Source organism: Hippocampus bargibanti, linkage group LG03 (assembly GCF_051943395.1).
Source record: "Hippocampus bargibanti isolate YZ-2025 linkage group LG03, ASM5194339v1, whole genome shotgun sequence".
NCBI lineage: Eukaryota > Metazoa > Chordata > Actinopteri > Syngnathiformes > Syngnathidae > Hippocampus > Hippocampus bargibanti.
Window position 1 is genome coordinate 19,120,216 of NC_142736.1, and position 23,958 is coordinate 19,144,173.

Consider the following 23,958-nt stretch of genomic DNA (forward strand, 5'->3'; position numbering starts at 1 on the left):
CGTAGGTTCCTGTGTTGTCAAGGTGGTCGAGGATGTGTTGCAGTCCGATGTTGACTGCATCCTCCACAGACCTGTTTGCCCGGTAGGCAAACTGAAGAGGATCTAGCAGAGGTCCGGTGATGTTCTTTAGGTGGTTCAGCACGAGGCGTTCAAAGGACTTCATGACCACAGACGTCAGAGCGACAGGTCTATAGTCGTTCAATCCCGAGGGTGCTGGTTTCTTTGGAACTGGGACGATAGTAGACTGTTTGAAGCAGGATGGGACTTCACACTGCTCCAGGGATCTGTTGAAGATTTGTGTGAAGACCGGAGCCAGCTGGTCAGCGCAGACTCTCAGGCAGGAGGGGGACACTCTGTCAGGTCCTGCAGCTTTCTTGATCTTCTGCTGCTTGAAGAGCCGTCTAACGTCCAGTTCGTGGATCTGTAGGGCAGAGGTCGGAGATACGGTAGTTTCTGGTAATGGTGGGCAGACTGGGGAAATGGGGGTGTCCTTTTCAAATCGGCAAAAGTATGTATTTAACTCATCAGCCATACCATTGTTGTACACTGCTTGGGGGGAAGGTAAACGATAATTTGTTATTGCTTTCAGGCCATTCCACACCGATGCAGAGTCGTTAGCGGAGAACTGTTTGTTAAGCCTCTCCGCATAACGTTTCTTTGCGATGTTAATTTCCTTCGTCAGCCTGTTTCGGCGAGTTTGTAAACTGCTCGATTGCCGCTTTTAAATGCGGATTCTTTCTCTTTCCTAAGCTGCCTGAGTTTGGGAGTGAACCATGGCTTGTTGTTGTTGAATGAGCGGAAGGACTTTGTTGGTACACACATGTCCTCACAGAAACTGATGTATGATGTTACAGTGTCTGTGTATTCATCCAATGTGCCCGTTGAACTTTCAAAGACGCTCCAATCAGTGCAGTCTAAGCATTCTTGTAGCGATAACTTTGCTTCATCTGTCCATGTTTTAACTGTCTTGACTACCGGTTTTACACATTTGAGTTTCTGTTTGTATGTGGGAATTAAGTGGATTAAATAGTGGTCAGAAAGACCCAATGCTGCATGCGCAACAGACCGGTATGCGCCTTTGAGTGCTGTGTAACAATGATCTAGAATGTTTTCTCCTCTGGTGAAACAGTCAATATGCTGCTTATATTTGGGAAGTTCACGGTTTAAACGTGTTTGATTAAAATCGCCCACAATGATCAGGGGTGATTCTGGATATTTTAGTTCGAGATGGTTTACATGGTCCGCTAGCGTTTGTATACACGCGTTAGCATTAGCTTGTGGCGCGATGTACACGGCAACGAGAATAAAGGAAGCGAACTCACGTGGCGAGTAGAATGGCTTGCAGTTGAGAGACAGCGATTCCAAACCAGGGCTGCAGTGTGTGTCGAGCGTCGTGACATCGGTGCACCATTCTTCGTTGATGTAGAAGCATAGTCCACCGCCTTTGGATTTCCCCGATTGCTCCGTGTCACGGTCGGCCCGAAGGAGATGGAATCCGGGTAGGTGTAGCGCGGAATCCGGGTGGCGGTCACTGAGCCAGGTCTCAGTGAAGCACAGCGCAGCAGAGCGGGCAAACGTTTTATTGGTCTTTGTGAGAAGCAGAAGTTCGTCCATCTTGTTTGGTAGTGAGCGTAGATTAGCGAGGTGGATCGATGGGAGCAGCGTTCGAAATCCACGCTGCCGTAGCTTGACGAGCACGCCGGCTCGCTTCCCCCTCCTACGACGGCGTCTCAAAGCTCCGTACAGAGCTGCTACGCCGCTCGCGAGCAGCCCCGAAAAACCTTGTAGATTTTGGTGTGTCGGTGAAAATAGTCCAAGAGTGGATTCCCCAATGCTCAGCACTCTTGCATGCACTCTTCCCTCGTGTAACTGAGTCGCGTAGGATCGCAAAAAACAAATGAAAATGACAAAACCAGGAACAATACTAGGGAGCGTGTGACCGAGGCTGCCATCCGCGGCGCCATCTTGGATCAATATTATTTTCGTAAAAAATATGAATAAAATCAAATAAAATGAAGCAGGTCAATCTTTAACTTACGTGTGATCTACGTCACTGGAAGGTGTGAGAGCTTGTTGCGTCACACGTGTGTATGATTTTGAAGTGCGCTTTTCAACCCTTTCATGTCTTTCAATTCCTTGATCTCCTTGATGTGCGTCTCACCCTGACGCATAGCACACGCTTGAAAATTGTATAAAAGGAGCTGTCGCGGGACAGAGAGATTGGGCGAACCACGGGGCAGAATCACATCAAACTCATCTCGGGCTCACGCCGGGCGTCGGACGGACATCACGGCACGACTTGCTCAACTCCACGCCACGATCAAGCTCTGCGCGTCACCTGCCTTGGAGATCTGACAACGAACCTACTTACAAATAAAGAGAACCATCAAACTCTTTAAGCTCAGCAGGCTGCAATTGCAACTTCTGAGGAGAGCTGTTGCGCTCTATCTTGTATAGTTGTTATTATTCTCATTCAGATTTTGTTTCGTGCACAATTCACAGAGGGCACAGGAAAAGAGCATGAATTTTGATGGCCGAGGGAAGCACTTTAAAACGGTGTGTCTTTGCGATAACCGTTAATAGGCTACAAAAGTTCGCTGTATGCCTCCATGTCAGGCTGGTGCTCATCATGGCATGTGTGTATGCTGTAATAAGTCAATTGTGGGAGGTTGGTTGATCAAAAAGGCAATCTTTGGTTCAAAAAGTTTGCGGATTCATCTAGAGTCTAGCTGAATAGCACTCACGTCACCGGCAAGGATCACATAACTTCACAATCCGGGAGTTAATTTCACATTTAAAGGACAACCAACATCACTTTTTTGTTTCTTAAATGACATCAGAAAAACGTTTTATAGCATCTAAAATACCTAAAACACGCAGTATGGTATTTTTATTCAAATGCAAAACACCAATAAAATGATAACATGTCCAAAATCTGACGTCTTGCATTGCTGGAGAATCAAAACAATGGCTTCAGATTCGGAGAGTATGCTTTCTTATTACACATCCAGTTATGAATATGATTCAAATAGTTCTGAAGAGTAAAAACATACATGTTTGCAATTGATTAAAGAAATCCTTCCATGTCATTTTGAGGCATCTGGAATGCAATGTAGCGCCCCAGAAAAGTGGCAGAAAATGGCGACTACATTCCCTGTGAGGAATTAATCAGCCTGTTTCCACAGGCTGATAAATTCCTGATATGGAGCTTGATCGCCCTCTTCTGGCTCTTTTTGGTGCAACATGACGTTTTCTGACCAAACAAGCGCAGCAAAATGCATTGACGTGATGGAAGGACTGCTACAATGTGTACTTTTTTTTCGGCCAGGGGCGTTCCTTCAGTGACGTCACGTACGGACTTGTCACCAACTCAAAAACAAGACTTCCGGAATATTCAGCACGAGTCTTAAAACGTAAACGTTGTCCTTTAAAATGTGACATAATTCCCAATGTGTGGCGATGGGATTCGCATGCCCCAGAAAACCTCAAGTGCGCGAGTAAGAATAGAAGAAAATGACTGAATCAATGCTTTAATATGCCCCTGAATGAGTGTGCATGGCTCCCTTCTGTCAAGGAATCTGATTCCTAAAACTTCTGCTCCTTGACGGAGGTCTCATATATTGCATCCGGCAAAATAATTCTGCTGTTGAAGTAATCCCCCTGAAAGAAACACTTGCATGGACATTAAGCCCCACTAAGTGGACCATTTCAAAATATATCACATATTGCATGAGGATGTGCCGTGAACAGAAGCAAATTGGACTGCTGGGTTTCAGCAGGGCGGTTGTGACAGATCAACGCTACGACCGAGCTTAGCAGTTAGCATCAGCGCTGTCAATTTTTTTACATATCCACACCTGTGCAGATATAAATGCTGAATGACCGCTTTGGGACTCAGACTCACCTTTTTTTATGTATTACATGCTGAAAGTTTTTGGATGGGTCACTTTCAACTAAAAACCACAAAACAAGTATTAATTTATTCAAACAAAGCACAACTTCAGCTCGCCATCACATGCCATAGGCAACCTGAGTTGCATTTTCTTTCTACGCATTATCTCAGGTAATATAACCAAACATTGCTACTTAGAACGCACCCAATGTTGTTTGTAGTCTCCGCAATGCAATATATTCATTGAATAGGATAAAGCCTCGTCACAGTATTCCCAGTGACTACTTTATGAGACTAAAATATCTCCCACTCAATCATTGTGCCCTGTTAAACTTGACTCTCCAACTAACTTAGCTTTGTGACCTGATTTTTGTGAATAATGTGACCAGAAAAAAAATGTGTAGGCCATCATAACAGTCACGGCTGGATCATTATCCAGAAAGATTAAACATATATGCTAATTTACCTCGGATTACAGTGTGAGTACACATCACCTTAGTGAAACATAAGCGCTATCCTACATGCAACAAAAAGAACAAAACAAAAAAACAATTAAAAAAACAACAACATAGACTTAAACACAATGAATGATCACAATGAGTTCACCTTGTTGATGGCCCCAACGACACAGAAAATTGTGGGTGCATCCTTTTGGAGTACACACCACTGACATCTGTCCCCCGTGTCACAAGGAATGTCTGTCAAGAGAGATTAAACGTCACATGAATCCAGGCCGATAATGAGCACCAGGGATGTTTTTTTTAACACCCCCTTGTGTGCAACATATGACACAGGCTCAGCTCATTAGGCATCAGCTATAATGCAATCATGGGGAGCACAGAGGAGTTTGGTTTGCAAACAAACTTTAAACGTACAGTATTTAATGCTTGAGAACTTTTGCACACCAGCAAGCGTTATATTTTACACACCTCTGCAGCAGTTCCACTTGCAAAGTGAATACCCTTTCATTCTTACATTTTCATGTGTTTCTGAAGGCAACATTTGAGAACACAGATTTGTTCTTATAACAATAAGACAAGCGGTAACCTGTGCATCACTGTGCCTGCATAAGCTTTGTCTGCGTGTACAAAACCCTATAACAATGCACTCCAAAAAATGGTGTCATACTGAGCTGAAAATGCCACAAAAACATTATTTTTGCCATAACGTCTAATTTTCAAAGGAGAATTGCGGCCACACTGTGTGTAAAAAATAAACTGCCATGTTATGAAATAAAAATCAGAAGATGACAGAAATAGTATTTTTTGGGGGGGGCGGGGGGATAAAAAGGAATAATTTTCATACTATTTCATTCGGGTGAAAAGTTGCAATTTTTACAACACAATAAACACTTGTCTGCATAAAGAGGTTGATCTTGTGAAGTTTTAGGTTGGCTTTTCACAAATGAGCTACATATAATAAAAGTCAAACAGGTACTGAAGAATAGAAGCTCAAGTTGAAGCAAGTGTCATCCATCCATTAGTTTCCACTTATGCTCTCAACGGTTGCGGGACATGCTGGAGTCTTTGGTCACTAGGCGTGGGACACCCTGAACTGATTGCCAGCCAATCGTGGGGCACGCAGAGACAAACAACATTCCGCGCTCACACTCACACCAAAGGAAAATTGAGAGTATTCTAAAATCTGCCATGCATGTTTTTCGAATGTGTGAAGAAACCGGAATACCCGGAGAAAACCAGGTAGGCCCAGGGGAAACATGCAAACACCACACAGGGAGGTCGGAGCAGAAATGGAACTTGTCATCTCTGCTCCGTCACCTCTGGAGGGCTGTGATTTTTTTTAATTTGTATTTTTTGTCAATGTCTCCCAATTAGTCATTGTAAATTTATGTGCCCCCCCTAATTAAAAAAAATGTATTGAAGGTTACTTCCATTTCCATGGAAGTAACCTTCAATACATTTTTGTGTGAATTCATTGCTTGAAAAAGAATTGTGCTGTTAATCCCCCCTGCCCCCAAGAAAATGTGCAATCAGCCTCATTGCGCGGCTCCTGATTGTTTTCCCCCTGTAAATCAATCCACAAATTGCAATTAAAATGTTCTCTTATGTGCTATAATGGATGCCTTCCTAATCCTTTACGTCAACACCTGCTGGTGGGGCTTAATTTTTAATGCATTTCTAATTTCTGCTCTTTACACCTTTGATTTACGTGTGAGCCAATTATATTGCTGTTTTGCAGTGTGCTGGCAAAGGAGTCCTACTTGGGTTGACATGTGACATTTTCCAGACAATGTTTAAAATGACGGGAAGATCGTAATCATAATGCAACAATTTGGTCTTTCAAAACCATTCTGATTTTGAAAGGAAGAATTGTAACTTGTATGTACTGTTGTGTCTATTCACACCTTAAGTGTGACACATTCATCTCAGCACAATCATATTTGTGAGAAAATTTCGGGTTCAATGAAAACTATGCACATTTTTTTAATATGGGACAAAATGGCTGCTGCATGCCTAGCAACTCTTGTGAGCAGAAGCAGGTCTGTTAACTCATTCACTGCCAGAGGTGTAAAAATGTGTCCACTCCAGTGACAGGGTTTTTATCACTGTCTCCCGAATTCCAGGACATCCCAGAATATTGAGTTTTAGGACTACATAAACATTCAATGCAGCGTAAGAAACAAATTTCTTTCATCAGACAAAAAGAGCTACTTCCGAAATTAAATGGGTCTGGAGTTATATGAGCTTGAAATGAGGGTGGCTTTCCAAAATACAATGCAATACATACATATTGGTTTATATATCGCTTTAACAACAGCTGAAGCTGGAACAAAGCACTAACATGGAAAAAGGGGAAATACATTGCCAGAAGTCTGGCCAGCGCTTTATCGGGACCCATGAAAGAAAAGAAAACCAACTACTTCGGAAATGACGCTCTACGTCATATTTTCAATTCCTGAATACATTTGTAAATGGCTGTGAATGAGTTAATAATAAACGTGTATGGGTGTGTGCACGCGCGTGCGTTTGTGTATTTATACACAGTGTTACCTCTGCTTACAAACATCTCTTTATACAAAATGACCAAGCGCCTCAATAGGAAAATATCGCCTCTAGTTACGAAAGAAATTTCAAGAAATGAAAGGTAAAAATGGCCTGCCAGTCGCAATTCCTATTGCCAAGCATCTTCCTGGCATCCTACAGGCTAAGAGAGACCTCTAAAGGAAAGTCCTTTTGTGCAGATAGATAAATAGATAGATGATTCTGATTGTGTCAGAATCTAGAATGTTCTATGCTGTGTCGGCATTATTTGCCGCTTCAGGCCACGATGCCGACCGATACTTTTACGCAAACGTGAATCCTCCAGCCTTCACCAGTTGGGCGATTGCTCACCAAGCTGGGCTTTTCCTTCGACATTTTCGAAGGATTGTTAAAAGCTGACAAATGCAAAGATCCTTGTATCAGTTCTTGTCAGGTAAACACCACTTCTGATAGGGATATATAAATGGGGCCGATACGACCAGTCAGACTTTAGTTCGCTGACGAAGCCTCTTGGATAGGAGGCGAAACGTCCGAAACCTTCACTTTTGTACAGATGACGGCTGAAGAAACCTTCTGATCGACACTTCTGAAAGAGAAAATGAACTACAGCGAGCAAAAAATGATGGACCTGGTTCAAAGTTTAATGACCATCATTTTCATTCTTTATTCTGTTTTTTTACATTATGCACTACTATCATTTGTAGTGCAATAATCTAATTGTAACGTGTATTTGTCACATATTTTAATGGATTTTTATGTTTTCGAAAACATTTATGTCTGAATTTTAGGAGGGTCTTGGAACAGATTAGGGCCTTTACATGAAAAACCAGTCTCTACAAAATGTTATTGTCAAATAGTTTCCTGAAAAAATCTGTTTGATAAGTAAAGGTACCACTGTGTAGATAACACACAAACATACACCCCCCGCCCCACACACACACATACGCGCGCACAAACGAGCCTGAGTACTTCACACCTATGCAGTTAAGGAGTTTACTTGAACTCAACCTTTCTTTCCTCCATTTACTGCATTTTCTCTTGTTTGTAGTCTTTTTCCCCCCAGGCTGATTCATCTCCATTATTAGGCAGCAATTAGTAATACATGAATCACTGAGAGCAGCTGAGTGACATGTTTCACCACAACAACACGGATTGGAGAATCATTCTTTTATTCCAAATAAACTATGACTTGATTTTCAACAGTTTATCGAATTCCATCAGAGTTCTGTAAAATGTAACAAAACACATTTTGTTGCATCATGATTGCAAGAGAGACTTCAAATATAACATCTCTTGCAAGGCCTTTTTACACCATTGCCGTTTTGGAGACACAATTACATTTCAATCAAGTGATGGGCTCTCTCTCCAACAACTTTGGTTTTGGTACAAGAGGAGAAAAGAAAACTCACTATGAACATTTAAGAATCTTTAATTCACACTAGTAATAAAATTGCATTACATTTCATAAAATAAATGTTGCAGTTTATATATACAGAGAAAACAGACTGTACATACCCTCCAATTAACCATTTCTAAAAGAAAACAAACCGGGAACCGATTTCACAAAACATACAAGAATTGTCGTGCTCAGCTAAGCAGGCACAACTGTACATCAACATTTGTAACTGCTCAGTGTTCGGGTGAGGGAGGGGCAAAAAATTCAACATTTACAATAAAGTCCTCAGGAACTCATAAAGGGGTATTAAAAAGTATTGCAGGCAAGCTGACAGACGCTTGTCTTTTTCCAAGTGCAGCAGAACATCCATGGTGTTGCGGAACTCGTGGAGCTGATTGTCGCTGCCACGGTACGAGGCTCCCACTATTGGACCTGCGACTCAAAACTCCCGTTCAGCTGACCCTCCTCATAGTCCATTTGACACAAAATCATGTTGTTTTTAAGGAAAAACTTGTCGCCCACACAAAACCTGTCGAAAGAGATAAATGCCAGATGATTAGTGACAACGCTGTGGCGAAGTGACGTGTCTACATGTTGACATGTTCCCTTGCCAAAAAATATTGTTGAATAAATGTGGCAGGCATGGAAGGAGATAAGTTCATCATACCAACAGTGAATCACCGACCAATCCGCCTCACTTGGCTCATCAAAACCCTTCAAAACTCGTTACCTCAACACATTCTTTCAAATAAAACATATTTTTATCCTTATTAGCAACCGAACAGCAATTTAATATTGAGGCGCCAGCGGGCTGTCCTAAGTGGACTCCTGCCTCCACTCAAAAAATTCAATCTTGGAAGCTTTTGACAGATTTTGTGTTAGGTTAGTTTATGCAAAAACTGGACGGCTGTTCGATATTGTTTCAAAGCATATACTGTTCAATAAACTTAATGTGTCGGTGGTCCTCGAACTAACGACAATAATAATCACCATTAACTCATTCACTGTCAGACGGGTGCAAAAATGTGTCCACACCAGTGCCAGGGTTTTTGTCATTTTTCATTCAAATTGCAGGACCCACAGAATATTGATTTTTTTTGGGACTACATAAACATTCAATGCAGCGTAAGAAACCTTAGACTTTCTTCTTTCATGAGAAAAAATAGTTAATTCCCAAGTTTTATGGGTCTTTATCACACACACACACACACACACACACACACACACACACACACACACACACACACATATATATATATATATATATATATATATATATATATATATATATATATATATATATATATAAATCCTCGTCTCACCCACCATGGGTGGTGTCTGTCCCCATTTCAGCTCGGGTCCTCTACCAGAGGCCAGGAAGCTTGAGTCAGAGAGGGGAAGAAGGCCTACAGGATGAAAATGGAGGAGCAGCTGCAAGCCAGCAATGTCGCTGGTGTCTGGAAGGGCCTGAAAAACATCTCAGGCCACATAAGCCCAGTGACATTGAACGAAAAAGACAAGGACTGGGCAGATGAACTCAACCGCTTTTTCAATCGGTTTGACAAGACGCCAGCCGCCCCCGGCCCACCGTCAACTTCCCCTGTAGCTGCACCTGCACCAACTCTCACTGTGGCCTTACCCTCCCTGCCCCCTCTCACGACCAGCTTTCCACAACCAACATCTGCCCTCCCAACCGTTGCCACACCCTCAGCCGCCACTCTGCCTCCTGGTTCCTGCCTGTCTGTCACAACTGCGCAGGTGAGGAACCAACTGAGGAGGATGGAAGTGAGGAAGGCAGCAGGTCCGGATGATATCAGTTCCCGACTCCTCAAGACCTGCTCCGACCAGCTGTGTGTCATTGTCCAGCACTTGTTCAACCTGAGCCTGAAGCTGGGCAGAGTTCCACAGCTGTGGAAAACGTCATGCCTGGTCCCAGTGCCCAAGATTGCCAACCCCAAAGAGCTCAACAGCTACAGACCGGTGGCGCTGACGTCTCACCTGATGAAGACGCTGGAGAGACTCGTCCTCGCCCACCTGCTACCGCTGGCAAGCTCATCGCTGGACCCGCTGCAGTTTGCCTACCAGCCCAGCATCGGTGTGGAGGATGCCATCATCTACCTCCTCCATACGGCGTTGCTGCACCTGGAGAATGCTGGGAGCACGGTGAGGATCACATTCTTCGATTTCTCCAGTGCCTTCAACACCATCCAGCCAAGTCTACTGGGGGACAAGCTGCAGCATGCCGGAGTCGACCATCACCTCACATCCTGGATTACAGACTACCTCACAAACAGGCCACAGTACGTGAGGGTAAAGAACTGTGAGTCGGACAGGCTTCTCTGCAGCACCGGAGCGCCGCAGGGAACAGTCCTGGCTCCATTCCTCTTCACCCTCTACACCTCGGACTTCAACTACAACACCCCAACCTGCCACCTTCAGAAGTTCTCTGACGACTCAGCTATTGTCGGCCTCATTACAGAGGGAGACGATAGGGAGTACAGGGGACTGACAAAGGACTTTGTGGACTGGTGCCAGCAGAATCACCTCCAGATCAACACCGGCAAAACCAAGGAGCTGGTGGTGGACTTCTGCAGGAAACAATCCTCTCCTGCACCATTGAACATCCAGGGTTCGGACATTGAGAGGGTGACCTCCTACAAATACCTGGGTGTTACTCTCAACAATAAACTGGACTGGACAACAAACACGGATGCCCTAATCAAAAAGGGACAGAGTCGCCTCTTCCTCCTCAGGAAACTGAGGTCTTTTGGAGTTCAGGGGTCACTCCTAAAGACTTTCTATGACTCTGTGGTGGCATCAGCCATCCACTATGGCATTGTCTGCTGGTCAGGCAGCATCACCACCCGGGACAGAAAAAGACTGGAGCGCTTTGTCAAGCGGGCCAGTTCTGTCGTGGGCTGCTCGCTGGACTCTCTAGAGGAGGTGGGCAACAGACGGACGCTAGCTAAACTAAAAGCTATGACGGACAGCCCCTCCCACCCCCTCCTGCCCATCCTGACAGCTCTGGGTAGCTCCTTTAGCCAGAGACTATTACACCCGCGCTGCAAGAAGGAGAGGTACCGCCGCTCGTTCCTACCGACTGCTGTCAGGCTTCACAATTCCCAATGATCACATGTGAAAAAAAAAACAAAAAAAAAAAAAAAACTGGACACTTGTAAATATGGGTTGTTGCAATATATCTAAATGCATTTCTTGATTCTGCACTATGTACAGTCTTGTTTATAGAACGGTTTTTGCACATCTACATTTGCACAGTATACAGTTGACATTTTTATTTTGTTATGCTTAGAATATCTTGTTTTCTATCCTTTCACTCCCACCCCAACCCCATCCCTCTTCAATTGCTGCTGTGGACTGCAAATTTCCCCATTGCGGGACGAATAAAGGTATTCTGATTCTGATTCTGATTCTTTCTGATGTTCCCATCACTCGGGACCGCTACATCCACGACAACGGCTTTCCTTTCCCCTTTATCTATGACCACGATATCTGGTTGGTTGGCCATTACCATCTTGTCAGTCTGTATCTGGAAGTCCCACAGGAATAGGCTCCAGCAACCCCCGCGACCCTAATGAGGAATAAGCGGTACGGAAAATGAGATGAGATTATATATATATATCGAGTGAGACCTTGGCTTACGAATGTAATTGGTTCCCAGACAGAGTGTGTAAGGCGAAAAGTGTGTATCCCCCATTTTTTTCCCCATAGGAAACCATTAAAATGAGAATAATCCGTTCCGAGGTCTTAATAAAATATAATTTTCAACTAAATAAGCCTTAAAACTACACACAACATACCTTATTCTATGTATAATAAATGTGCTATTTTATTGTAATGAAAGAAATACACTGCACTATATAATAAAGTCACTTTATTTACATTTGTGATGGTCGTTGATGGCTCTCAATTGACACCTGTTGCTTTCTGACTTACATCGAAACTGAGGCATCACATTATCATTCATCATGTTGAGGATTCTCATAGCCTTTTCTGGATAGAACTGTTCAATAAAACCCTGCACATCAACTCCTGAATTGCCTGAATTCCTCTGTGTTGAGAATCAGAATCAGAATCATCTTTATTGCCAAGTATGTAGAACACACAAGGAATTTGTTTCCGGTAGAACACGCTGCACTAGTATCGTTGTCAAAAAAACTGCTAAGTGGCACTATACAGTTCCATTTTGGCTACTGTTGAAAGAGTTCAAAGAGTTAATGGCTTGGGGGAAGAAGCTGTTTAAATGTCTGCTGGATTTGGTGCGCATGGATCGGTAGCGCCTGCCTGAGGGGAGTAGCTGGAAAAGGTGTTGGGCAGGGTGCGGAGGGTCCAGTAGGATTTTCCACACCCTAGTTTGGATTCTTGCAGTAGGTGTTCGAGGTCTCACTGTATATATATATATATATATATATATATATATATATATATATATATATATATATATATATAAAAATCCTCGTCTCACCCACCATGGGTGGTGTCTGTCCCCATTTCAGCTCGGGTCCTCTACCAGGCCAGGAAGCTTGAGGGTTCTGCGCAGTATCCGTGCTGTTCCCAGCACTGCGCTTTTCTGGACCGAGATATCCGATGTTGTTCCCGGGATCTGTTGCAACCACTCGTCGAGTTTGGGGGTCACTGCCCCAAGTGCTCCGACCACCACAGGCACGACTGTCACCTTTACCTTCCAGGCTCTCTCCAGCTCCTCTCTGAGCCCTTGGTATTTCTCGATTTTCTCATGTTCCTTCTTTCTGATGTTCCCATCACTCGGGACCGCTACATCCACGACAACGGCTTTCCTTTCCCCTTTATCTATGACCACGATATCTGGTTGGTTGGCCATTACCATCTTGTCAGTCTGTATCTGGAAGTCCCACAGGATTTTTGCTCGGTCATTCTCCACCACCTTGGGAGGTGTTTCCCATTTTGACCTTGGGGTTTCCAGTCCATACTCCGCACAGATGTTTCGGTAGACTATGCCAGCCACCTGGTTATGGCGCTCCATGTAGGCTTTCCCTGCCAGCATCTTACACCCTGCAGTTACGTGTTGGATTGTCTCAGGTGCCTCTTTGCACAACCTACACCTTGGGTCTTGTCTGGTGTGGTATATCCCTGCCTCTATGGCTCTGGTGTTCAGGGCCTGCTCTTGGGCAGCCAGGATGAGTGCCTCTGTGCTGTCCTTTAGGCCAGCCCTCTCTAGCCACTGATAGGACTTCTTGAGATCAGCCACTTCTGCTATGGTTCGGTGGTACATCCCGTGTAGGGGCTTTTCCTCCCATGATTGTCCCTCTTCCAGCACCTCATCCTCTGTTCCCCATTGACTGAGACATTCTCTGAGTACATCATCCGTTGGAGCCTTCTCTTTGATGTATTCATGGAGCTTGGATGTTTCATCCTGGACAGTGGCTCTCACACTCACTAGTCCCCGGCCTCCTTCCTTACGGCTTGTGTACAGTCTCAGGGTGCTGGACTTGGGATGGAACCCTCCGTGCATGGTGAGGAGTTTTCGGGTCTTAACATCCGTGGTCTGAATCTCTTCCTTTGGCCACCTTATTATTCCTGCAGGGTATCTGATCACTGGCAGGGCATAGCTGTTTATTGCCCGGGTCTTGTTCTTGCCATTGAGCTGGCTTCTGAGGACTTGCCTCCTCCTCCTCCTATAGCGGCTGGATAGCTCAGTTGATAAGGCATCAGTTTGGCATAAGGGAGACGAGGGTTCGAATCCCACTTCTGGCAGAGAAAATGAGCACAATGACATCATCCAATGTGGGTCCTTGGGCAAGACCCTTCACGCTAATGCCTACCTCATACAATGATGAGAGACAATAAATGGAATGACATGCCGGCTCAGACGTCGCCCGGCCAAACAAGGTCTGCGTCAGGTGCTGGGGAACCAGAGCACCCTGATGAAAAATGGGCTACTGGAACATATATATATATATATATATATATATATATATATAGTAAAGTCTCGTTATATCGATATCGGATATATCGATAGTCCCGGTTATATCGATACTATTTCTATGCACGCACGGAGAAAATTACATGCAAACAGGGTCGGATATATCGATAGTCCCTGTTATATCGATATTTTTTCGGACTCCCTTGAATATCGATATAACGAGACTTTACTGTATATATATATATGTATATATGTGTATATATATATATGTATATATATATATATATATATATATATATATATATATATATATATATAGAGAGAGAGAGAGAGATAGAGAGAGAGAGAGAGAGAGAGAGAGAGAGAGAGAGAGAGAGAGAGAGAGAGCGCTTTAACAAAAGCTGAAGCTGTAACAAAGCGTTAACTTGAACACAACGCAAAAGGAGCCCCCTCATGGAAGGGAAAAACATTGCCAGAGGTCTCACTGGTGGTTTATCGGTACCCCCGCAAAAAACAGCAAAACCCGAACAAATTCGGTAATGGCGCTCCACGTCGTGCTTTACAATGCCCGAATAAATTGAATGGCAGTGAATGAGTTAAACCGTCAATGCAACTGAACTTTTTTCAACAGTAGCCAAAATGGAACTGTATAGTGCCACTTAGCAGTTTTTTTGACGACGATACTAGTGCAGCGTGTTCTACCGGAAACAAATTCCTTGTGTGTTCTACATACTTGGCAATAAAGATGATTCTTATTCTGATTCACTACTCTTAGTGTATTTGATCAAAAATTACAACAAAATAAAAAAAAAACTTTACGAAGCGTTGCGAGATTTAATGAAGTCATTCTTTACAACAGCACATTGAGAACTTTGCCTTCTATGACAACTATCATGAAACTAGTTCATGGTACAAATATTCACATGATTCATTAATCCTGTGAAAGACCAGAGTGTCATTAATTGCGCTAACTTTGTAACTCAGGGTGAGAGATTCGCAAGAATTTAACTGTTCATGACAAGAAATGACACCACCTTAATGATGACACCATGTCTGAACAGAATAACACATTAAAGAGGCTAGATAACAGGCAAGGGTGATAATTGTGAGTACAGCTCAGCATTATGGGAAATGTCTCAGACTCGGATTCCCTTCTACGCCATAGTACTGTATTGCTCTTAATGGCGTGAAGAAAAAAAATTGGCCGCATGACAGATCGTATCTTGAAAAAATGTCGTATCTCAAGACAATTCCGTGTCTGTTTATGTGACAGTGCAATGCAGGAAGAGCTAAACTATTGCCGAACAGCGGTTGGCTTTGGTTACGTGCCATGCTGTCATGACTGTGCCAGGTGACACTGTATCTTCCAAGTGAGAGGAGAGAGAGAGAGTACGGTCATAATTCCCTTACAGCAGGTGTTCACTATGGTAACTGAATGTGGCCCGCACAAGGTTAATGGGTTTGTGCTGTGCAAAAGAACAGGGTCACAGCACCCCTGACAAGCATGCAAAGGACATTCTGCTCCCAGACCGGCGCCATTACCAACAGTATTGTAATAGGAGGGGGAAAAAGCAGTATTAGGATATGTCATATTCTTTGTAAAGGCTTTGTGTTCACCCCAATTTGATGCTTGTTTCCTGACTAAGAAAAGAGCTTTTTACACCTAGGCTCATGCAGGCAGCGACAAGGCTGCCTCTGAAGAGCTAATGTTGCCGCGTCCTTGCAATTAGATTCACAGATCGAGCCGCAAACTGCTGCCAGTGTGTGACCAGAAAAATAATTAGCAGTCCATTACAAACACAATGCGGTAACCTTTATTTTTACAACACACTTTAGCTCTGGCTTCTGCCGGTGCGGCCTGCACTTGTCAAACCAGACAGTCAACTGGGTTGCACATGAAAAGAGAAGCTATTTCTGCATCTTCTGAGGTTGAAAAGCGATCAGCCGTCTTTAACGCTCCTTTTTTATGCCTATTCCTTACCTCTGGTTACAAAGCTGACAGGCAAAACAGTCCAAATGGTAAACATTATCTCTGGCTCTCATCACCATCTCAAAGGCTGGAATCAGTTTACTGCAGGCTGCGCAGTTTCCCGTCGTACCAAAGAGCCTGCAAGACAGAGAGCACAGACACAGATTAACCTAGCTTTCCTTTACCTTGATGGAATATAAGAGCAGAGAAAATATACTGACAGCGAGCGTGACAAAAAAAGAATTTGGGAAAAAAAGTAGGTGGGGGGGCTGAATGGCAATATGAAATCCACACATTTTCCTGCCGCCTGCTCGATGTTGGAGTTAATGAGAGAAACAAACATTGATCTTATTTCTCGCCTAATGATCTAATTAAAATGATCACATGGCTTTAATCGCCTTGAGAGCATACAATATATCCTTTGTACAATGCAAAAACAACAAAAACAACTCTGAGGTAAATCATTCGGGCTGCTCAAATTGTTTTGTTTCTCCCAAATGAAAAAGAACTAATGTCTCGATCTGCAAAGCAAAGCCAGCTGGGTTTTGCTGTATAATGAAGCTGCAAGTTCAAACATTTTTTTCCATAAATAGACACCCTTTTCTAAATGTTTTTAATTTTGACATATTCAGATTACAGTGGTTCTGACTTCAAGAATGTCACTTTTCTAATCTTGTTTACACATGTTCAAATTGAACTGTACACACATGATGTCTCTTGGCTCTTTTGTCATACGTAACACTTCCCCCTCAAATATCCAAGTTAAGTTACTACAAAACGATGCAAAGATTGTGGAAAAAAAAGTGTTTTTATTGCTTAGTATGTTTTTCTGATTATTATTGCAATTTGTATACAAGCCATTCACATGTGCAAAAATGTGTCCACTCCACTGCCATTTTTTTTTTCATTTTCACTCAAATTCCAGGACACACTGAATATTGAGCTTTAGGACTACATTAACGTTCAATGCAGCATAAGAAACCCGAGACTCTCTTCTTTCATCAGAAAAAAAAGAGTTAATTCCTAAGTTATTTGTGTCTAGAGTAATATGAGGAGCAAGTGGGGGCGGCTGTACAAAAGCCCCCACACTTGTGGAAGGGAAAAAACTGAGGTCTGACCAGCGCATTTTCAGCACTCCAGCAAGAATAATCAAAACTGGAACAAATTCGGGAATGGTGCTTCACGTCATATTTTCAATTCACGAATAAATTCGGGAATGGCAGTGAATGAGTTAAAGTGACACTGATGTTTTTAAATTTAATTCAGACATATACTGCTAACTGTTTTCGCAGCAAAATATTTTTAAAACAGGATCTGAGGTTTAAAATGTGTGTCAGTTTTTTCTTGTCGTGTGTCCCTTTTATGCCTATTTGGTTTTTACCTCTCCATATTGTCGTCAGCCCTGTTCCTGGAGTCAACTAATCAGGTCGATAACAAGCCACTATTAGACAGTTACAATAGTGGCATTGGTTGCGTTAATATAGATATACAGTAAAGTCTCGTTATATCGATATCGGATATATCGATAGTCCCGGTTATATCGATATTTTTTCGGACTCCCTTGAATATCGATATAACGAGACTTTACTGTAGTTAGCGTTCTATGAGTGGGTTGAGTGAACGCTGGCGCGTGCGGCTGCCGCTGCTCACCCGCAGAAAAACTTATCCTGTGACTGTAAAGTGACCTTGAGAGTTTTGAAAGGCGCTTATAAATGACATGTATTACAGTAAAGTCTCATTATATCGGATATATCGATAGTCCCGGTTATATCGATACTATTTCTATGCACGCACGGAGAAAATTACATGCAAACAGGGTCGGATATATCGATAGTCCCGGTGATATCGATATTTTTTCGGACTCCCTTGAATATCGATATAACGAGACTTTACTGTATTATTGAAATAAATGTATTATTATCAAATTATCATATTAAGATTATTATTATATTATGTGTGCATTACTTCTGGGTTGAGTGAATGCTGGCGCGTGTGGCTGCCGCTGATCACCCGCAGAAAAACTTATCCTGTGACTGTAAAGTGTCCTTGAGAGTTTTAAAATGGACTTATAAATGAAAATTTAAAGCTTTTGGGTGCACTTCTCTCATCTCATCTCATTTTCCGTACCGCTTATTCCTCATTAGGGTCGCGGGGGTTGCTGGAGCCTATCTCAGCTGTCTTCGGGCACGAGGCGGGGGACACCCTGAATTGTTGCCAGCCAATCGCAGGGCACAATGAGTGGAGTTCCAGGAAAGAAACAGGAGAGTGAAAGTGCTGTTATGTTCACCCAGAAGGATTCAGAGGGTGTAAAGCAGAAATAGTGTGACAAAAACTGTGTAACAGTCAATGGTTTACTACGGCGTGTACAAATGCTATCAACGGAGGAGGGAAGAAGGTTTTTACCACTTCCTGTTTCAAACCTTCTTAACACGAGTGTAGATGTAGGATGAAATCATGAGAAGTATAGTGTACAACGTTAAGTTAAAGACTTTGTTGTGCCGCAACATACTGGGCAACTCCAAGCTCTACTGGATGCAGCTTAAATAAGAGAAGAGACTGTTCTCTCCTCAGCAGAGAGAATACATGACTATCAGTAACATCATACCGAATGGTTTGGTTGAATATTTTCGCTTAGAAATATATAATGTTGACAACTCTTTTGTTGTGTGTGATGTGAAGAGTAGGTGAAAGTTTAGAACTACCTTTGCCTTCACACTTATTCATGTGAACCATTTAAAGGTCAACCGACATTCCTTTTTTGTTTCCTAGCTGACAACAGAAAACGTTTTATAACATCTAAAATACCCAAAACACGCAGGATGATATTTTTAGTCAAATGCAAAACACCAAGAGAAATGACAGTGTTTAAAAAGTACTTCAATTTGAAACAGGAAGTGTCCAGATTCAGAAGGTCCCGCCCCCTTGTTCGTGGTGTCACGCCAAGACGTCTTGCCTTGCTCGAGAATCAAAACAATGGCTTCAGATTCAGAGAAAATGCTTTCTTGTTACTCATCCAGTTATGAATATGATTCAAATAGTTCTGAATAGGAAAGCATACATGTTTGCAATCGATTAAAGAATTTATTTTGTGTCATTTTGAGGCATCTGGAGAGAAATGTAGCACCCAAAAGATGGCGACAAAGCTCCTTGGCATTTTTGTCAAATAGTATCAATTTTTTTGGGTCAAATAATATCAGAGTTTTTCGGTGTAACACATAACAATTTACCATCGCGTTATTTATGTTTTCCTTCTAATTTCGCCATGAAGCAACACGAAGTTTTTCACACCAAACAAAGTACCGCAAAATGCATTGAGGTGATGAAAGGACTGTGACAGTATGTCCTTTCTCGGTCAGGGGTGTTCCTTCCGTGACGTGATGTCAGGACTCGTCATCAACTCAAAAACAAGACCTCCGGAATATTCAGTGCGAGTCTTAAAATGTAAAATATAGCCACACGCGGTGGGATCTTTGTAAAATACGCTGAGTAGAAGTCATTTGAAGGGATTTTACAAATTATGGACACAACTTGGCGTCGGTTGTCCTTTCAGGCATGCAACATTGTGTTTTAGCATTAAACCAGCAGACTTAGGTTAATACAGTACATAGTTTGGTTAAACATTTTTGTGTTTTGAGTGTACATCTAATTAACGTTGTTAATGTGTCAGTTTTCATTACACTTCAACTTAACTAAAGAATCAAATTCTAAACACTTATATCTTCGATCAAATTTCCCCACTGACATCAATGGAAATGCCACACTTGTGCTGGATGTGGCACGCATGGGAAAAAGAAGAGTTTTTAAACAGTTTTGGAAATCTTACAACGGTAGTAGTTGTATTTGTTTTTAACAAAAGATAACGTATTGTATATATGCCTGGAAGTATTGTTTGACAGTCTTTTGAAACAAGTTGCTTTTTGCTATTTCTTACCCCATCTACGGCATTTTTTGCATTGTGTGCTACCATTAACCTAATGACCCCTGTCTCGGTAAAGTCATATTATTTTAAATGCGCAAACAGTAATTCTCTTTGCTTTATGTTTCGTATTAAAGGAAAATCCAATGGGTGATGGCAATGAACAGTTCAAGTCTTTGCTCGTTGTGAGTTGAGTTTGCTGCCATTATCTCACATGTACATCTAAACTTTTGCTCACAATTCTAAGCAAAAAACAACAATAAACAATCTATCTATATACACATCTATGAATGCTATAGCATGACACATAAATAAAGCCGTTTGGAGTCGGGCTATTTTGGTCAGATGGTGAAATAAAACCATTTGAAGGAACCCATTTGTATTTTCTCATTTAGAAAACACACAAAAAAGATTACCCTTATGTAGATGTGCAATGAAATCCACACACAGTTCAATGATAGCACAGTCCATAAGCATGCCACGTCCCTCTGAATAACCTCACTGGTTTTAAATGATGAAGGATCTTTTTCATTCCCGCTAAGCTGATCTGTTCTTCAATTTTATTTGCTACATGGCAGGCAAATACTCTGCCCATTTTGTTCTCTCTACACCAACAAATTCAGAGGCAAAATATATGAAATTGTGCTGATCTGACAGTGCGCGTGGTATTTCCACCAGTAAATGATGAGTCTGGGTTATACCATCAGAAGAGGTTCATGGTACAATCTGGCTTTTTTTTCTTGCTAAGAGGAGATAAGAGCTGGAGAGATACATTCAAACACATTTACATTGGGGTGAAGCTAAAAGCGTCTGGAGTTGAACTGAAAAAAAAAAAAAAAAAAAAAACACTCCTGCTCTCTTGAGTGGAGCCTGATGGGAAGCAATGGTACACCATAACAACATTGCGCAATGCAAAACAGCATGTCAAACATAAGGCTCCAAGGTGTGTATGTCAGCTGAGACACAGATTGATTATAAATAAGAATTGATCTTTACAGTGGCTAAATGAAGAAATCTTTATCTTATGAACGCATGGATAGTACTCTGATTAAAAATCCATGGATGTCAAATGAGGATTTCGCTTGTCAGGGCGATTCTTAACTTGCTGAGTGCAATGACGAACAGACTTGCATCGTGTTCTTACAAATCTGGTGTGAAACAATTCCCATGATTTTGTGTTGATGATCGTGGTGGTTTTCAGATACCAGATCACTCATTAAATTTGTAAAAACAATACAACGTATTCCAACCGGATTGTTTGGGTGAACAATGTAGGATGCTGGGATAAAATGTAATGGTATACCACGGCGCATTGGTGTAAGAACAAAATAAATGCTTCGATTGTCATTTAATTTTGATTTCATCATTTCTTTAAAAATAATGTCGCAGTGGCCCGATGGACGAGTGATTTGTGAATCAACCTCACAGTACAGTGGTACCAAGTTTGATTCCAGCATTTGCATTTTCTTCCCGTGCCTAAGTAGGCTTCGTGCCCTGGGATAGGCTCACAATTGATTTGGGATGTCTTCTGCCTACTGCCCAAAGACAGTTGGATATAGGCTCCAGCATGCTTCTGGAATCTTGTGAGGATGAATAGGAACAGTAAATGGATGGATGGATGGATGGATGGATGGATGGATGGATGGATGGATGGATGGATGGATGGATGGGATGCCGCACACTGATGAATCCTGGTGAAATGCCAGTTTAAATTGAATGAAGTTATCATTTAGTTCATTCACATTATATCAAGAGTCTGATGCAGAAAAAGGCAAGTAATACAATGTTTTCTGTATTATTGATGTGCTGCAATTTCTAATAATTCTCGATCAGAAAGCAATTTATTTAGGCATGCATTCACTCATATGTTCAATACATACTATTTACTGTGCATGTACCGGTATATGTATGCATGCAACGCAAGACAATAAAGTAATAAAACGTTTGGTTGATTCGATTTCAACCAGTTCATCCGATGAGTTTTTAAAGTATGATATGTGAGGGATTTGATTTCAGATGTTACATCACCTGGTGTAGAGGAGTGACTGTGTAAAACGGGTATGTCTGAAGGAAAGTTCACAGTTGCCTCCGGTTGTAGTGCTGATAGTTCCGGCAATAGTGGCCTTCGAACTAGTTCTGTATATTCTGTGATTTGAATCCATAGATAATTTTAAATAAATACAGTGTATATTATCTTTGAAAAAATAGCAACCTCTGATACAGTATATGTTTATACTGTATGCAAATACAGTAAAGTCTCGTTATATCGATATCGGTTATATCGATAGTACTGCTTATTACGATACTATTTCTATGAACGCAAGGAGAAAATTTACATGCCGCAGGATCGGATATATCGATAGTCCGGTTATATCGATATTTTTTCCGACTCCCGAGAGTATCGATATAACGAGACTTTACTGTATATTGAATGTCCCCTTAGAGTCTGTAATGATTCAGTCTGTGTGAATGTGGCGTGACTCTCAAGACCAGTTTGTAAACACGAATCAATGTTCCAGTGACTCATAATTATGCGAAATATACATTCTCGGGATTAAAATCTTTCCCCTCCTTTTTCAATACTTAACACTACTATGGTAATACATTTTAACCCTTTACATTTGTTATACTTGCGGAAGTGTTGTTTTAGTGTGTGTGTGTGTGTGTGTGTGTGTGTGTGCGTGTGTGTGTGTGTGTGTGTGTGCGTGTGGGTGTGTGCGTGTGGGTGGGTGCGTGTGTGTGTGTGTGTGTGTGTGTGTGTGTGTGTGTGTGTGTGTGTGTGTGTGTGTGTGTGTGTGTGTGTTGGTTCATCATATTATTTAAATATAGTGTTTAGCCTTAGTTGTAAAAGTGCACAAGCATTTAATCCCTCTTTTTATATGGACAAACTGAACCAATGGTCTCCAAAGGGAAGTTCTTCATTCTACCTCATGTGTGTGATGCCATGTAAAGTATATCTAATTACATTCCAGGTCATCTGAATTTGTCAATCAATCATCTGCACTATATTGAGGTCCAAAGCATAAAAAGCTCATTAAAACTAAACACTTCTGGGATTCATTTATTTGGATTGAGCTGAACAGATGTGACAGTGAAATTGCTTCTTTCAGTTTGTCACTGACTATGCACTCGCTTGATGCAATATTAGACACAACTACACAATTAAATGAGCTTCATATAAAAGCGAAGTCTTCGTCAATGCATTCGAAAAGGGTGAATTTAATTTTAGAAAAGCCATTGGGCACAGTGCAGCCCAGTGACACATCACCACAAGCCATTAAACACATTAATAAACACACTTTAACTGAACGTTGATCTCAATTAAGTGTTAAAATCGTGGAAAAGGCTGAGTTTGCTCTTGTACAGGATGTCATGAGATGATGCAGATGTATTCAATTCTGTGGCAGTATCTCCCCAGGATGATTTGTAACAAATACCACGGGGCATCTTACTGCCCAATTACCAACAATGATAATGTTATGAATGATGATATTCTACTTGTTATTTGTTCTTTTTTTTCTGCATTCTCTTTCAGTCCTTGTTTTTTTATGCTCAAAGAATCACATTTTAAGCTCCATTGTTGTAATTAGTTATGTAGTATATGGACTAAATGCAGAGGAAATCACATTTTATGAGGAATCAGAGGTGACAAAATCGCGGACAGTGTCACTTCAATGTTTTAAGGAATGACACTCGGGCAAAAAGTCATCTCATCTTCACCACAGACGTGGTCAGACAAAAGTATTCACATTTGCAACGGCAAAGCACGGCAGAATAAAATACCACCATGTGAGAAAGCCACGAGAGTTAAATAATGACCTAGTAATCAACTGTAAAGTCCTCGAGTGTGGTGCCAGAAGGCT

At 42.0% G+C, this 23,958-nt stretch overlaps 2 protein-coding genes across 3 annotated transcripts in view; both read right to left on the reverse strand.

The window, feature by feature from the left end:
* Positions 1–4,574, reverse strand: part of ric3a (RIC3 acetylcholine receptor chaperone a) — a 53,187-nt gene extending 48,613 nt beyond the window's left edge. Inside the window, exon 1 of the mRNA XM_088992412.1 lies at positions 4,499–4,574. Within this exon, the coding sequence (XP_088848538.1) occupies positions 4,499–4,539 (41 nt within the window). The 5' untranslated portion in view covers positions 4,540–4,574. The remainder of the gene's footprint in view (positions 1–4,498) is intronic.
* Positions 4,575–7,954: 3,380 nt separating this feature from the next.
* Positions 7,955–23,958, reverse strand: part of lmo1 (LIM domain only 1) — a 37,553-nt gene continuing 21,549 nt past the window's right edge. Inside the window, exons 4-5 of one of the 2 annotated variants that reach the window (XM_088992413.1) lie at positions 16,192–16,317; positions 7,955–8,819 (exon numbers count right to left, since the gene is read on the reverse strand). In XM_088992413.1, the coding sequence (XP_088848539.1) occupies positions 8,714–8,819; positions 16,192–16,317 (232 nt within the window). In that variant the 3' untranslated portion in view covers positions 7,955–8,713. The remainder of the gene's footprint in view (positions 8,820–16,191; positions 16,318–23,958) is intronic. The other variant, XM_088992414.1, reaches the window with a different exon arrangement.